The 15,580-nt window shown below is 43.8% G+C and overlaps 1 protein-coding gene and 1 pseudogene across 2 annotated transcripts in view; one reads left to right on the forward strand and one right to left on the reverse strand.

The window, feature by feature from the left end:
* LOC100404131 (beta-1,3-galactosyl-O-glycosyl-glycoprotein beta-1,6-N-acetylglucosaminyltransferase 6-like) overlaps positions 1-9,459 on the forward strand; it is a 29,730-nt gene extending 20,271 nt beyond the window's left edge. The window contains 2 exon segments of the mRNA XM_008994256.5: positions 4,716-4,819; positions 9,260-9,459. Of these exon segments, the coding sequence (XP_008992504.5) occupies positions 4,716-4,819; positions 9,260-9,459 (304 nt within the window).
* LOC100403767 (chorion-specific transcription factor GCMb-like) overlaps positions 1-15,246 on the reverse strand; it is a 78,451-nt pseudogene extending 63,205 nt beyond the window's left edge. The window contains exon 1 of the transcript XR_013534153.1: positions 15,113-15,246. The product of XR_013534153.1 is annotated as a chorion-specific transcription factor GCMb-like (transcript). The remainder of the gene's footprint in view (positions 1-15,112) is intronic.
* Between the last annotated feature and the right edge of the window lie 334 nt (positions 15,247-15,580).

Here is a 15,580-nt window from a genome sequence, read left to right on the forward strand (position 1 = left end):
ACCCAAATATTGCTGAGCCAAACATACACATCTGCAGTCTAGGGCTAGTGTTAGCCAAGTAGGCTATAATAAATTAAATTGTAAGACTACTAATAATTCATAATTTAAAAATAAGAAAAGCAATTGAAAACAAAACCAACTCAGCACTACACCGATAACAAAGTGCCCTTGTGGAGTGCCAATGAGATCTATTCATGTGCATATCCAGTAGGCATGTCACAAGATTGGCACGTTTAATAAGAAGCCAGACTCAGGCCAGACTCAGCTGTGACTCACGCCTGTAATCCTCCTTTGGGAGGCTGAGGCAGACGGATCATGAGGTCAGGAGTTTGAGACCAGCCTGGCCAACATGGTAAAACCCTGTCTCTACTAAAAATACAAAAAATTAGCTAGTTGTGGTGGCAGGTGCCTGTAATCCCAGCTACTTTAGAGGTTGAGGCAGGAGAATCACTTGAATCTGGGAGGTGGACGTTGCAGTGAGCCAAGATCGTGCTATTGCACTCTGGACTGGGTGACAAAATGAGACTCTGTCTCAGAAAAAAAAAAGAAGCCAGACTCAGCAATGGGTTACCCTGGTAATGCATTGATTTTAATTTTTGAACACAAAATTATACTTTACTATTTACTAATTAGCAACTAGTAACTATTAGTAACTAATTACTAAATACTAAAGACTCCTCAGTTGCCATAAAAATTAAAGTTTTCAATTCTGTATTATATCACCATAAGAAAAAAGGAGAATCACTTTGCTGCCAAAAAGAATCCTCAAGGTTTATATACTAGGCTGGGCGTGGTGGCTCACGCCTCTAATCCCAGCACTGTGGGAGGCCAAGGCAGGTGGATCACCTGAGGTAAAAAGTTCAAGACAAGCTTGGCCAACATGGCAAAAACTCATCTCTACTAAAAATTTAAAAATTAGCTGGCCATGGTGTCAGGCACCTGTAATCCCAGCTACTCGGGAGGCTGAGGCAGGAGAATCACTTGAACCTAGGAGGCAAAGGTTGCAGTGAGCCAAGATTGTGCCACTGCACTCCAGCCTGGGCGACAAAAGCAAAACTTTGTCTCAAAAAAAATTAAAAAGTAAAAATAAGGTATGCTAGTTGACTACTGACTATCCTTTGACAAGATGAGCTAAAGGTGAAAATGGAAAGGGTGAATACAATTTGGAGTGCACGATTCAGTGGTGTCTGGCATATTTCCAGATAAGTGCAACCATTAGCACAATGCATTTAGAACATTTTCATCACCGCGGAAAGAAACCTTATGCCCTTTAGCTATCGTTCAATTCTTATCTCCCTCTCCTCTTTCCCCATTCCCATCCCTACCACCAGCCCTAAACAAGCACTAGATTAATTTCTGTTCTAGAGATTTCTCTATTCTGGATTTCCATATAAAGAGGATTATATAATATGTGACTTTTTTTAAACTGGCTTCTTTCACTTAGCGTAATATATCCAGGAACACCCATGTTAGAACATTTAACAGTATTACATTTTTAATGCCTAAATAATAGTTCACTGTGGCCAGGTGTGGTGCCTCACATCTGTAATCCCAGCACTTTGAGAGGCCAAGTCAGGTGGATTACAAGGTCAGGAGCTTGAGACCAGTTTGGCCAACATAGTAAAACCCTATCTCTACTAAAAATGCAAAAAAGCCACCATTGTGGTGGTGTGCGCATTAATCACAGCTACTCAGAAGGCTGAGGCAGGAGAATCTCTTGAACCCGGGAGGCAGAGGTTATAGTGAGCCAAGATTTCACCATTGCACTCCAGCCAGTGTGACAGTAAAACAGGCAGGATGCAGTAGCTCACACCTGTAATCCCAGCACTTTGGAAGGCCAAGGCAGGCGGATCTCCTGAGGTCAGTGTAAGGTTTTTAAACTGACTGCACCATGGGCTGTACCACAGTTAGGCCATGGTGACATCCATGACCCACACATACCCTCTGGATGGCCTCCTGGAGCCAGAGAATCCGAAAAAAACACACACACACACACACAAAAAGAAGGAAAATGGCTGCTCCTGCAGAGCCCAATTAACCAACCTTGCAACATTCCACCATTGTTCCTGCCTCAATCATTCCTGCTTTAACTGACAACCCAACCTTGTGACACTGGACCTTGTGATACCCACCCCCAGCAACACCCCCTGGCTTAAAAAAAAAAAACCCACCTGTACCCCACAGAAAAACTCTTCTACTTCCTAAAAAAATTCAACAAAAACACCTCAAATATCTCATACCAACAGACTGCTGCTCTTCTTCACAGGCGCGGGCCACCATGCTCAGCTAATATTTTGTATTTTTAGTAGAGAAAGGGTTTCACCATGCTGGCCAGGCTGGTCTCAAATCCCATCCTTATATGACTTCCTAAAAAGATAGGAATGAGCCAAAACATAAGACATTCAATAGCTTTCTTATAATAACCACCAAGATATATAATGGGGAAAGATCCCACTAACATAAAATACATATAAACAATTTAAACAAGAAAAGTTTGAGATAAAAGGCAAGGTGGAGAAAAAGTGTTCAGATGCAGATATAATCACCTTTTTATATAAAGCAGCCAATTACAAATCAGTAAGAGAGGACTGTCATTATAAAAAGTTGTGGGAGGAGGAGTTGGATGCTAGTCCATACTATTTCACAGTTGCCAGCAAGGGAAACACCAGGAAAGAAGGAGATAGTGAAGTGGCAGATTTAGTATTTATGTGAAACTATATAGTCACCATCAGTATATGGGGGGATTGTTTCCAGGAACCCCACATATACCAAAATTCATGCACACTCAAGTCCTTCCCTAAGAAACTCAGTATAGGAAAAGTCAGTCCTTCCTATACGTGGATTTCACATCCCACATATACTGTATTTTCCATCGATCTTTGGTTGAAAAATTTTTAGGTATAAGTGGATCCACTCAGTTCAAATCCACACTATTGAAGGGTCAATTGTAGTTAAAAGAAACCCCTATAGGACCAATCTCCTCAACTCACCTGTGTTTTGGGAAGATGGAGTGGAAGAATGTTGGGATCTCTTCTCTTCCTCTACAAAAGAAGTAAAAATTGTAATTTTTTTTTTTTTTTTAGACAGAGTTTCGCTCTTGTTGCCCAGGCCAGAGTGCAATGGCAAAATGTCAGCTCACTGCAACCTCCACATCCCAGGGTTAAGTGAGTCTCCTGCCTCAGCCTCCCAAGTAGCTGGAAATATACGCATGAGCCACCATGCCAGCTAATTTTTTGTATTTAGTGGAGGTAGGGTTTCACCATGTTGACCAGGCTGGTCTCGAACTCCTTACCTCAGGTGATCGACCCACCTTGGCCTCCCAAAGTGCTGGGATTACAGCCGTGAGCCACAGTGCCCAATCTTAAAATATGCATTTTTAAAAATAGAGATGGGGCAGGACACCGTGGCTCATGCCTGTAATCCCAGCATTTTGGGAGGTTGAGGCAGGCAGATCACCCTAAGGTCAGGAGTTCAATACCAGCCTGGCCAACACATGGTGAAACCCTGTCTCTAGTAAAAATACAATTAGCCAGGCATTGTGGTGCATGCCTATAATCCCAGCTACTCAGGAGGCTGAGGCAGGAGAATTGCTTGAACCCAGGAGGCAGAGGTTGCAGTGAGCTGAGATTGCACCACTGCACTCCAGCCTGGGCAACAGAGTGAGACTCCATCTCGAAAAATACAATACAATAAAAATAGAGATGGGATCTTGCTCTATTGCCCAGACTGATTTCCAACTCCTAAGCTCAAATGATCCTCCTACTTATGTCTTCCAAAATGCTGGGATTATATGTGTGAGCCACCATCCTTGGCCCAAAACGTGCATTCTAAGATCATCATCAAGAGGTATAGTTTCTTGTACCTCTGCAGTTCTCAAAGTATGGTTTCTAGAGCAGTCAGCACTGGGAACTTGGAAATGAAATTATCAGCCCCCTCCCACACCTGCAGAATTAGAAACTGCAGGGAGGAGTAGCCAGCTGCGTTCTCAAGCCCAGGTGATTCTGAGTTATGCTAACCTTTGAGAACAGCTGTCACAGGGAAATCATTTTCCTGCAATGTGTTTTAGAAATTTAGCTAAGTAGTTTGTGTGTTTGAATCCTGATTATAGATATTAAATCATATTTAAAGGCTAATAGGTTACATTCTAAAAATTAAGTCTTTAATGCATTCAATTTCCATGTCTCATTAAGTAAAAGATTCACAGAGGTGAATCAAGGAATAGGTGGTTTCCCCAATGGCTTGTTTTGTTGATTCCGTGGTGTTCTAAAGAAAGGCTGGGCATGGTGGCTCACACCTGTAATCCCAGCACTTTGGGAGGCCAAGGTAAGCAGATCACAAAGTCAGGAGTTCGAGAGAAGCATGGCCAATATGGTGAAACTCCATCTCTACAAAAAAAAAAAAACTGGCCGATCATGGTGGTGTGCACCTGTAGTCCCAACTACTCAGGAGGCTAAGGCAGGAGAATCACTTGAACCCAGGAGGCGGAGGTTGCAGTGAGCCAAGATGGCGCCACTGCACTCCATCCTGGACAATGGAGGGAGATTCCATCTCAAAAAGAAAAAAGGAAAGAAAAGAAAAGAAAAAGAGTGCACAGAAGGGCCAACAGCAAAGGGAACAAATACACAAATTCCCAAGTCCTACAGGAAGAACACAGTTGTTTAGGATCCCTCCACAATTCCCCAACTGGTTCCAACCACTTCTGTCTCTCTCCTCAGGAACCCTGTAGATTCCCCGGGATCCATGAACCAAGAAATCTCAGCTACGAGTCTTAGAGCTGTGAAGTGGATTTTCCAGGAAGATATTCACAAAGTCTGCCATGGTAACACTTCCTCATTTTTTTTTCTCCATTGGAACTTCCATTTTCACCATCAAAATAAAGAGAGACAGTGAAAGGTCATTTAGAATGACAGTGCCTGTCTGGAATGATCATGGAAATGGTTGTGCCTAGGTCATACAGCGAGTGGTCAAGAATTAATAGCTCTGAGTACCTGCCAGGAGATTTGCAGTAATTATTTCCTCTTACAGATTTAGAGCTCTAGAACCCTAAGAACTCTAGTCCTCCTCACTTTATAGATATGGAAACTGAGGCTCTGAGAAAGAAAATGACAAGCCCGTAAGGTGCCAGTGAGAGGCAGGACCAGCAACAGAACGTGGCCACCTGATTTGGAGCCTAGGGCTTTGTCACCACAACCTGCCTCCCTATAGCCTCTGCTTCCTGCAGTAATAGCTAGATGGAACACACTATAAATGGTAGCATTTGACTTGCCTTCCCTGCTCACACTCTATCACACACACACACACACACACACACACACTCACTTGCTTGATGTGAAACAAGTTACAAAATTCTCAAAATACTTCCCAGTTTATGTGTCATCTTAATACATAGACGGGCATGAACATGACCTCCTGTTTGTGAACCAAACAGGAGAGGGAGGCTGAGGCAGGAGAATCACTTGAACCCAGGAGGCAGAGGTTGCAGTGAGTGGAGATCAAATCACGAGAGATTTGCTCTGCTTTGGTTCTCAGCGCTTTCAGAGAAAGTCTGTGGGAAAGCCCCTCGTCACTTCCCCTCACCCTTCCTTTCGGACCCAGAAGCTGAGAACTCATTTTTCTAGCCAGTCATTTTCACAGCCTAGTCTATGAAGAATGTCACTGTGTGATAAAATCCTCACCAAACCTTGGCAAAATGAGAAAAAAGGACGATGCAGCAAGTTTTTCAAAAAGCCATGTTTCTGAAGTTTAAAGGACTGTCCTTCATTTGAAATTAAGTCCTTCCTCCTTTGTATGTATGTTAAAATAACATATTTAAAAATGAAAATGATAGAAACAGATGATGGAAGTCACTTAATTAAATGGCAAAACAAAAGTTAACTATTGTATATTTGTTAACATTCTTAATATTTCTAATCCATGAGACTCACGTGTCAATGAGAACAGGACCAGGCGCGGTGGCTCATGCCTGTAATCCCAGCACTTTGGGAGGCTGAGGCAGGTGGATCACCTGAGGTTGGGAGTTCAAGATCAGCCTGGCAAACATGGTTAAACCCTGTCTCTGCCAAAAATACAAAAATTAGCTGGGAATAGTGGCACATGTCTGTAATCCCAGCTACTTGGGAGTCCGAGGCAGGAGAATCGCTTGAACCTGGGAGGCGGAGGTTTCAATGAGCCAAGATCATGCCACTGCACTCCATCCTGGGTGACAGAACGAAACTCTGTCTCAAAAAAATACAAACAATGGGGCTGGGTGCGGTGGCTCATGCCTATAATCCCAGCACTTTGGGAGGCCGAGGTGGGTGGGTCACAACGTCAAGAGATCGAGACCATCCTGGTCAACAAGGTGAAACCCTGTCTCTACTAAAAATACAAAAATTAGCTGGGCATGGTGACGCGTGCCTGTAGTCCCAGCTACTCGGGAGGCTGAGGCAGGAGAATTGCTTGAACAGGAGGCGGAGGTTGTGGTGAGCCAAGATTGTGCCATTGCATTCCAGTCTGGGTAACAACAGCGAAACTGAGTCTCAAAAACAAACAAACAAACAAACAAACAAACAATGTCTATGGGAACAATGTCTTTAAGCCATTGCTCTTCAAAAATGTGCTTCTTACCCATATGTGAAGAGCCAGTTTTTTCTTTCCAATTAGTTGTGCAGTAACATTATTACAAAATATAATGAAAAGGATTAATTAAAAAAAACAAAAAAGCAAAATGCTGCCTGAATTTTGCAGTAATGTCAGATTGCTATAAAAGTTCCCCAATCTGCCCAATTTCTGCATTTTCTTATTGCAGACTATGGTTAGAAACCAGCCCCCAGGCGTAGGACACATCTGCAGTACATGAATTTAGAACACCATGCTCTTTGTAACGCCAGGCTCTGCAGGGATGTGATGAGAAAAGGTGTTTCACGGCCCAATCCATTTGGGATATGCTGAGAAAATAATGCAGAAATTTCAGAGCCAGTCATTGGTGATATGGGGAGTAACATGCAATTTTTTTTTTAACTTATTTGACTGTAGAACCACCACTCCTATTTTTGGTAGTTCTTCTCTTTCATGTCTTTCTCTTAACTCTCATGTTTCATAGATTGCAGTTTGGGAAACCACCATGCACTGAAACATAGCAGCTGCCTGTTTTCTGGGAGAGAATATTGAAGGCATGCCTCCTAGGCCAACTTGGCATTTAGAATACTGAGATGGGTCACACTGCAATCCGTGGAGGTGTCTATATGCCCACATCTCTTCCTGCAACTTTACTTCATCAGGAAGCAAAACTAACCCAGTGTTTCCCTCTCCCTTATGCCAATTGATGTCACTTCTAACCTTGCCTCCTTTCTCTGACCTACATTCCTGGTTCCAATGAAAGCGCCCACGCTGGCCAGGTGTAGTGGCTTGTGCCTATAATCCCAGCACTTTGAGAGGCTGAGGTGGGTGGATTGCCTGAGGTTGGGAGTTCGAGACCAGCCTGACCAACATGGAGAAACCCCATCTCTACTAAAAATACAAAAGTAGCCAGGCATGTGGTGCATGCGTGTAATCCCAGCTCCTTGGGAGGCTGAGGCAGGAGAATCACTTGAACCCGGAAGGCAGAGGTTGCAGTGAGCTGAGATCATGCCATTACACTCCAGCCTGGGCATCAAAAGCAAGACTCCATCTCAAAAAAAACAAAACAATAAAAACCTCCTGTGCCTTGCTACCTTTCTCCTTTCTCCAGTTCAGCTCATCCAGCCCCTTCCTACAATTGATGTCCCTTGCCCTTTCCTGTTGTGCACAGGAATTCACCATTTGCCTGTCAGTAGAAGACATCTTCGTTCTTTAAATCCTTCCTTTACACTGCTGCAAAGTCAGTGATCTTCTAAAGCCACACCACCTCTAACCACACCATGCAAGGCTTAAAACTTTACCTTACTATCCAGTTGCAGGGTCCTTTCAACACCCAAGAACATAGTGTCCCTCTTCTGCCCTGTGCCTGCCAACCCTGAACCATCCCCCATCACCACTGTGTGGTTACAACCTGTGAACCCTTTGGGTCTCAGCTTCCCCCCGGGGTAGGATAGCAGCTAACGGAGCAATAAGATAAAACAAGGAAAGAAGAGGGTGGGGCATTTTGAGATCAGGCTTCCCAGCACGGTTTCTGAGGCAGCCCAGGTTTCTGTGAAGGTGAAGCATTGTGGGAGGGAGGGAGAAGTGTGTGGCTTCTAGTTCCAGCTTGCAGATGGACAGAGGAGGCAGTCAGTGAGAAGGGGCGATATGGAGTCAAAGAGGAGTCCTTGGGAAGGATGTACTGACTAGAGTCATTAAGAAAAAGGAGATACTTCACATCCCAAACTTGCAACCACACACAGCATGATAGTGCCGTCTTCTGTATAAGACTATGTGGACTTAGTCATCCAAATTCTCACTTATTGGCTATGCAAAGATGCTTCCGAAACTAAAGTACAATTTGAGACAATTTTTTAAAAACTACTTACTGCCTTGGCCAGGTACGATGGCTCACGCCTGTAATCCCAGCACTTGGAAGGCTGAGGCAGGTGGATCATGAGGTTAGGAGTTCAAGACTAGCCTGGCCAAGATAGTAAAACCCCATCTCTACTAAAAATACAAAAAACTAGCCAAGCATGGTAGTGTGCGCCTGTAACTCCAGCTACTCTGGCGGCTGAGGCAGGAGAATTGCTTGAACCTAGGAGACAGAGGTTGTGGTGAGCAGAGATCACACCACTGCACTCCAGCCTAGGTGACAGAGCAAGACTCCGTCTCAAAAAAAAGAACGTACTACCTCATGTAGGCCTTTGTTTCTACTTCTTGACCTAACTTCCACAGTACTCCACGGGTTTCTGGGGCGTATAACATGTTTTATTCTGTACTTTAGTATTTAGGGAAATTCTCTTCCTTACATATGCCTCTCCAGATGTGATCAGATGCCTGAGTCACCTTGCAAATCAAGATGACACCAGGAAGTGTCAGCTGATAGTAGGAATAGCCATTGTCTTATTTATTGAATGAATTAGTGCTACATATTCCTAAAACTTTTCAGCTTGAAACTTGCATTCGCCCACAAATTCTATTTCAGACTCATCCTTGCTGCTTTTGCAAATAAATGCAGCTGACAGAATCATCTGCAAATGAAGCAGCGTATCTTACACAATAAACACTTATCTCAGAGATGAATGAATCCAGAATGCTTTCTCTCTTCAGGATGCAAGATGTCTTAGTTTTGGTGATTGTTTTACTTTGTTTCCCTTGATGTCTTCTTGTTGACTTACAGGCCACTATTGGCAAGATATGTGCGTCTATGGCCCTGGGGATTTAAAGTGGCTGTATAAATCTTCTAGCATGTTCGCTAACAAGTTAAAGTTGGAGACCTACCCACTTACTGTGGAATGCCTAGAACTGAGGATTCAAGAGAAAACTCTGAACCAGAGTGAAGTCCCTGTGGAACCAGACTGGTATCTGCTCCAAGAGTAAAAGCTACTTCAAAGAAAATATAAAATATCAACAATAAAAAAAACTAATAACTCTTATTTTGGAACATGTGTCCTACTTTCCTCATGGGTCTTGCCTAGGACACGTGGCAGACCTGGGGACCACCTGTGAGCCTGCGGGAAGAACATCCCAGGTCACTGTGAACATGGAAGGCGTGAAAGTTCAACTGACTGCAGTTGGCACCTTAGCCATGAGTGGCTGTTTCTTAACTCCTCATGTAACTCCTACTCTAACCCATTCTAATCAGTCTTAAATATTACATTATGTGTATTGTAAAATGCCCTAATTAAGGAGTGTTCCTTCAGAAATTAGTGGTTTTCCCTGTCTTCCTTATTGAAAGAGGGATCCAGCTTTTTTGTTTGTTTTTAAGGCAGGGGCTCACTTTGTCACCCAGGCTAGAGTGCAGTGGCATGACCTCAGCTCACTGCAGCCTCGACCTCCTGGGCTCAAGCCATCCTCCCACCTCAGTCCCCAAGTAGCTGGGACTACAGGTGCATGCCCTCATGCCCTGCTAATTTTTTTGTACTTTTTTGTAGAGATGGGGTCTCGCCATGTTGCCTAGCTAGGCTGTCAGCTGTTTGATATGTAAGTAAGGACAGAAAGTCACCTTAAAGCAGAATCTTGCTGTGCCAAGAACCACTAAATGATTGAACACTTATGTAAGTATAGAGCCATGAGCCTTAGTATTCTGGGGAAAAGGTTTAACCAAGCTCTTTGAATTCTGAGAGCTTTGTGAAAATTGGTCTCACCTCTTAATGGAAGAATTGGCCTCCAAGAAGCAGCCAGTGGAACACTGTCTTCCTGGGGCTCGAGCCTGTTTGTAAAAGATGATCTGCTCGCAGAATGTAACTCTCAGCCATTACTTTGCCTTAAAAACCTAACTTGCTTTAAAAACCTAACGTATTTATAGCAGCATTATTCACAATAGCCAAAAGGTGGAAGCAACCCAAATGGACAAATGGATAAACAGAATGTGGTACACATACATTCGATAGAATATGATTCATCCTGAAAAAGAATTCTGACACATGCCACAACATGGATGAACCTTGAAAACATTGTTACGTGCAATAAGCCAGACATTAAAGATCACATATTATATGGTTCCATTTATATGAAATGTCCAGAATAAACAAATCTACAGAGACCGAATGGTGGCTGCCAGGGGATGGGAGGAGAAGGGGAATGGGGAGTTATTATTCAATGGGTACAAAGTTTCAGTTTGGAAAGATGAAAACTTCTGGAGATGGATGGTGGTGATGGTAGCCAACAACATGAATATACTTAATGCCACTGAACTGTCCATTAAATCAATAAAGATGCTCATCAATAGAGAAGGGACTGATTTTTAAATTTGCGTGATAAACCTTACCCATGTTTACTGTGCTTTTCCTAGTCACCTCTCCATAACTTGCCTCCCTCAATCTCCTTTGAGATGAAGGTCACAGGTGTTAAAGCCTGAGTTCTAAGCCACCTCTATGAGAGTCACTCATTTTTCCCTGGGTATCTTCTGGGTCTGGGTATGTACACATGTTAATAAATGTCAGCTTTTCTCTCGTTAATGTTTTCCATTATGGTGGGGGAGGGCACTAAAAACTACGAAGGGTATAGGAAAAAATGTTTTTTTCTAACCTACAGAACTGTCAGAGGACTTCAGCCCTAGCAGTGATCCCAAATGAGAAGGCCAGTCTTTATTGCTGATCCTATTTAAAATATTTTCAAAAAGATGACATGATGATTTGGCAGTGAAAAGGGTACAGAAAACAAATCAGCAGAGCCAAAATTTGAGTTTAGTGGAGCCAATATTTGTTTTTAGAGAAATGACCACAAATCCATGTTTTCTTGCATATTCATTGTAAAGAAATGGCCAGTTTACTTCATTTATAACAATCTTGTGTGTAAGTATGATTTTTAATTTTATTTATTATTTTTGAGACATAGTCTTGCTCTGTCACCCAGGCTGGAGTGCAGTGGTGTAATCTCGCCTCACTGCAACCTCCGCCTCCTGGGTTCAAGTGATTCTCTTACCTCTCCTCTCGAGTAGCTGGGACTACAAGCACTGCCACCACACCCAGCTAATTTTTTGTATTTTTAGCAAAGACAGGGTTTTGCCATGTTGCCCAGGCTGGTTTTGAAATCCTGAGTTCAGGCAGTCTGCCCGCCTTGGCCACCCAAAATGCTGGGATTACAGGTGTGAGCCATTGCACCTAATCAGTGTGATTTTTTTAAAAAGTGTCTAAATGAAGCAAGAGCAGGGGTTGGCCAGATAAATATTTCTGCCTCTGAAGGCCATCCTATCTTTGTCCCAGCTATTCGCCTCTCCCATTGTAGTGCAAAAGCAGCCAAAAGGGAAACCAGTGACCTTGGTTACCTCTCAATTAAACATTATTTACAAGAACAGGTGGTTGGATTTGGGCCATGAGCTATAGCTTGCAAATCCCTGGTCTAAAAGAGCCCCTTTAAAATTTTTAAAATAAAAATTGTAAGTGGTTAAAAAAATATTGTCATAGTTTAATTGGCAAGGTTTTATATTTCTTAGTGGTACAAGAAATTATGGAACTTACATTTAGTAGAATTTTAGATTGAATGACATCGTGTGTATGTCCGTAAGGGGCATAGCATCCCACAATAAGGCTTGACGAGAATGAATAGAAGTTAGCAGTTAGATAATGCTTCTAAGGTTTTGGGCAGCACCGTTAAACTCAGTTTGGTGGGGCAGCATATAACATGGCATGCAGAACTTGATGAAGCTTTATTAAGAAGATCTGGATTTAGGGTGTGATGAGGGAGCTCAGGACAAAATGAAAGCATCAGCATACATTCCTATGTTTAAAAGGTTCCTGATGGTATGAGCTCACAAGGGGTCTCCTGATCTGCAGGTTGCAAAGATCCATGGGGGAAGTGTGGTTTCCTGAGTGGGGTTGCACCACTCACACTCACCACTTCCCTTGGCTGGGAGCAGATGTTCCCAATTGGGTCATCACCCCACCCTTTTCTTTGTTCTCTGTGGGTCAAGTTGTTTTCCTAATCAGTCCCAATGCAAGAACCTGGATATTTAAGTTGAAGGTGCTAAATTCACTCGCCACTTTCATTCCTCTCCATGAGCACTGCAGCTGCTTCTAATCAGCTATCTTGGCCCCTCTGCCTTTCAAGTAACTTTCTAAAGGCAAAACTGACCATGCCAATCCTATGCTTAAAATTCATTGTCTCCTAATTTTAATAAAATCCAAATTCTTTACAGTGACCTAAAATCCCTGCCTAAACTTACTTATGACTACCACACTAGCCATGTATTTGCAACAGGGAACAGTATCAACCTCCAAGGAGGTGAAAATTGGTTCTGGAGGAATAGAGAGGGGATAAGTCTTACTTTTTCCAATGTGTAAGGAACAGGCATAGATAGAGCATATATAATAAATATGGAATTAAAATATTATAGAGGGGGAATTAGAAAAAGAGTGTGAAGAAAAACTGAGAATCCACCTAACCTAATCTCAGGGCTACCATGTTGCTAGGGGCTACCGTATTGCGTAGCACTGGTCTTACCTATAAGACCTGTAAGACCAGTGGTACGCAATACGGTAGCCCCTAGGAACATGTGGCTACTGAACACTTGCAACGTACCTAGTGCAAAAGGAAAAGCAAAGTTTTAATTTTGCTTAAATAGAACTTCAATAGCCATATGTGGCTAGTGGCTGTGATATCAGACAGCACAGCTCTACACACATGCTATCTGTATCTGTCCATGCTAGAGTCAGGATACTTTGCTAGAAATAACAAAAATTCAGAGTGGATTACACCTAAGTCCAGATAAGACAGAATCCAGGGTTGGCTAATTCAACAGCTTCGAAGCCATTATCATGGATCCAGGTTCTTTCCATCTTCCTTCACTGCCATCCCAGGTGCATCAGCACTACCCTAAGATTGTTTTCCTGATAGTCACAGTATGTCTGCCACAGTACCAGGCATCACATCTAAAACTAATGCTCAGTACGAGACTGCAGCTGTCTCTTTTCTTGTTCCTCCTTTTAAAAATGAGATAAAACATCACCTCACATCTTGTTAGCCAGAATTTTATCAGATGTCTTCACTGATCACTGGCAAGAAGAATGGGATTACTACACATGACTCAGATGCTATGAGAGCCATTCCCTGGAGCTGAATATAGTGCTGGTCCCCAAAACATATGGCTAGAGGAGGAAGGCTGATCAAGCCAGGCCTTGTAGGAAAGTAGGGACTTGCACAGCTTGTATTAAGGAGGGAAGAGTGAAAGCAGAACTTCACCCTCTGTTCTAGGTAGAACTAAGCTGAACTAGTTGAGAATATCCCTGTGCCAGTGGTTTTCAGAGTGTTGTTATCCAGAAACTTTTTAGAGAATTGAAAATCGTCAGGTTCCACCCAAAACTTATTGAATCAAACTCAGGATGGTACCCAAGAATTTGTTTCAACAAGCCTTCTAGGAGATTCTGATACACTCTAGTTTGAAAACATTGCCCTATTTCAGTGGTTTTCAATTGTGTGTGTGGGGGCGGGGGGGGACAATTTTGTCCCTAGGGAACATTTGGCAATGTCTAGAGACATTTTGGTTGTCACCACTGTAGTGCAGGGTGCCTCTGGCATCTAGCAGTAGAGGTCAGGACAACGTGCAAGACAGTCTCCCACAGCAAAGATGCGTCCAGCCCCAAATGGCAATAGTGCCAAGGTTGAGAAACCACGGGGCAGAAGAAACTCCTTTACAGTGGCTTCAGCCCACCTGGCTCTCCACCCAGGTTTCAGGTCTTTGAACCTGGTTAGCGCAAGGATTAGCATCTGTCAAGCACCTTCAGAGCAGAAGAGATGTCAGATTGCCTTTGCCCACAGTCTGATCAACTTCCTTCTAAGCAATCAGCCTTCTAGTGGTCAACTCAGTCAGATCAGTCCCTAGGGTCACTTAAGTATCAGGACACAACGATCATTTCAGGACAAAAAAACAAAAAACAAAAACATAAGGAACACAGTCAATATACACATTGGCTGGCTTTTGTGAGGGCCTAATTCCTCTATCTTAGAAAGTTGACAGGTTGTTTGGATCGAGCAAACCTTTTCCACGCTTTTTTGTTGTTGATTTGTTTTTGTTGTTTTTGAGACAGAATTTCACTGTTGCCCAGGCTGGGGTGCAATGGTGCGATCTCAGATCACTTCAACCTCTGCCTCCTGGGTTCAAGCGATTCTCCTGCCCCAGCCTCCTGAGTAGTTGGGATCATAGGCATATGCCACCATACCCAGCTAATTTTTGTATTTTTAGCGAAGGTAGGGTTTCTCCATGTTGGTTAGGCTGATATCGATCTCCCAACCTCAGCTGATCTGCCCGCCTCAGCCTCCCAAATTGCTGGGATTACAGGCGTGAGCCACTACGCCCGGCCTGATGCTTAGGAATCTTTCTGTTCAATTGAGTCTCTACCACCACATCTAGCTCTCTCTCATGGGGCCAGGAAATGGAGATCAAGCATCCAGTTCTAACTAACATTTTCTAGACAAGACACAGGCAAGAAACCTTACATTGCCTATGGATATAATTTCTGAGAGTTTGAAGTTAGAGAAAGCAGCAAATCATATCAGAGTAGGCAATGCCACAATCAGTTCAGCTCAAACCCACCTCATATTAAACCCATTTTCCGAGGGTTTTGGTTCAGTGGCTGCTGTCGAAGGACTGCTGCGAGTTCTGCGAGGGAGAGCAGCTCTTGTCCTGGAACACGCAGTAGGTGGTGGGGCTTGGGGACACGCGGCTGGACTGGCCGGAGGAGAAGTCCTCCTCACTGGAGGTGAGGTTCTCTTTGGAGCTGCAGTCTGCGGTGTAGCCGCCTCCGCAGTCCTCAAAGCTCCAGGGGGAGTAGGACCTGCGGGGCCAGGTGAGGCGCTTCTCCTTCTCCGAGGTGCTCTGGCTGCGCAGGAGCGGGCCCTTGCCCTCCCCTTCCATCATGCCCCCGACAGAGATGCTCTGGTAGGGCTGGTACTCCAGGGGCGGCCAAGGGGGCCTGCCACCACCATTGGCGTTGATCAGGTTGTCCTTCAGGAAGCGGGGGTTCAACTCGGGTCCTCGTAGTTGCCGTCGAGGCTGCAGCTG

The sequence above is a fragment of the Callithrix jacchus genome, chromosome 4 (genome assembly GCF_049354715.1).
Source record: "Callithrix jacchus isolate 240 chromosome 4, calJac240_pri, whole genome shotgun sequence".
In the NCBI taxonomy this organism is placed as follows: Eukaryota; Metazoa; Chordata; class Mammalia; order Primates; family Cebidae; genus Callithrix; species Callithrix jacchus.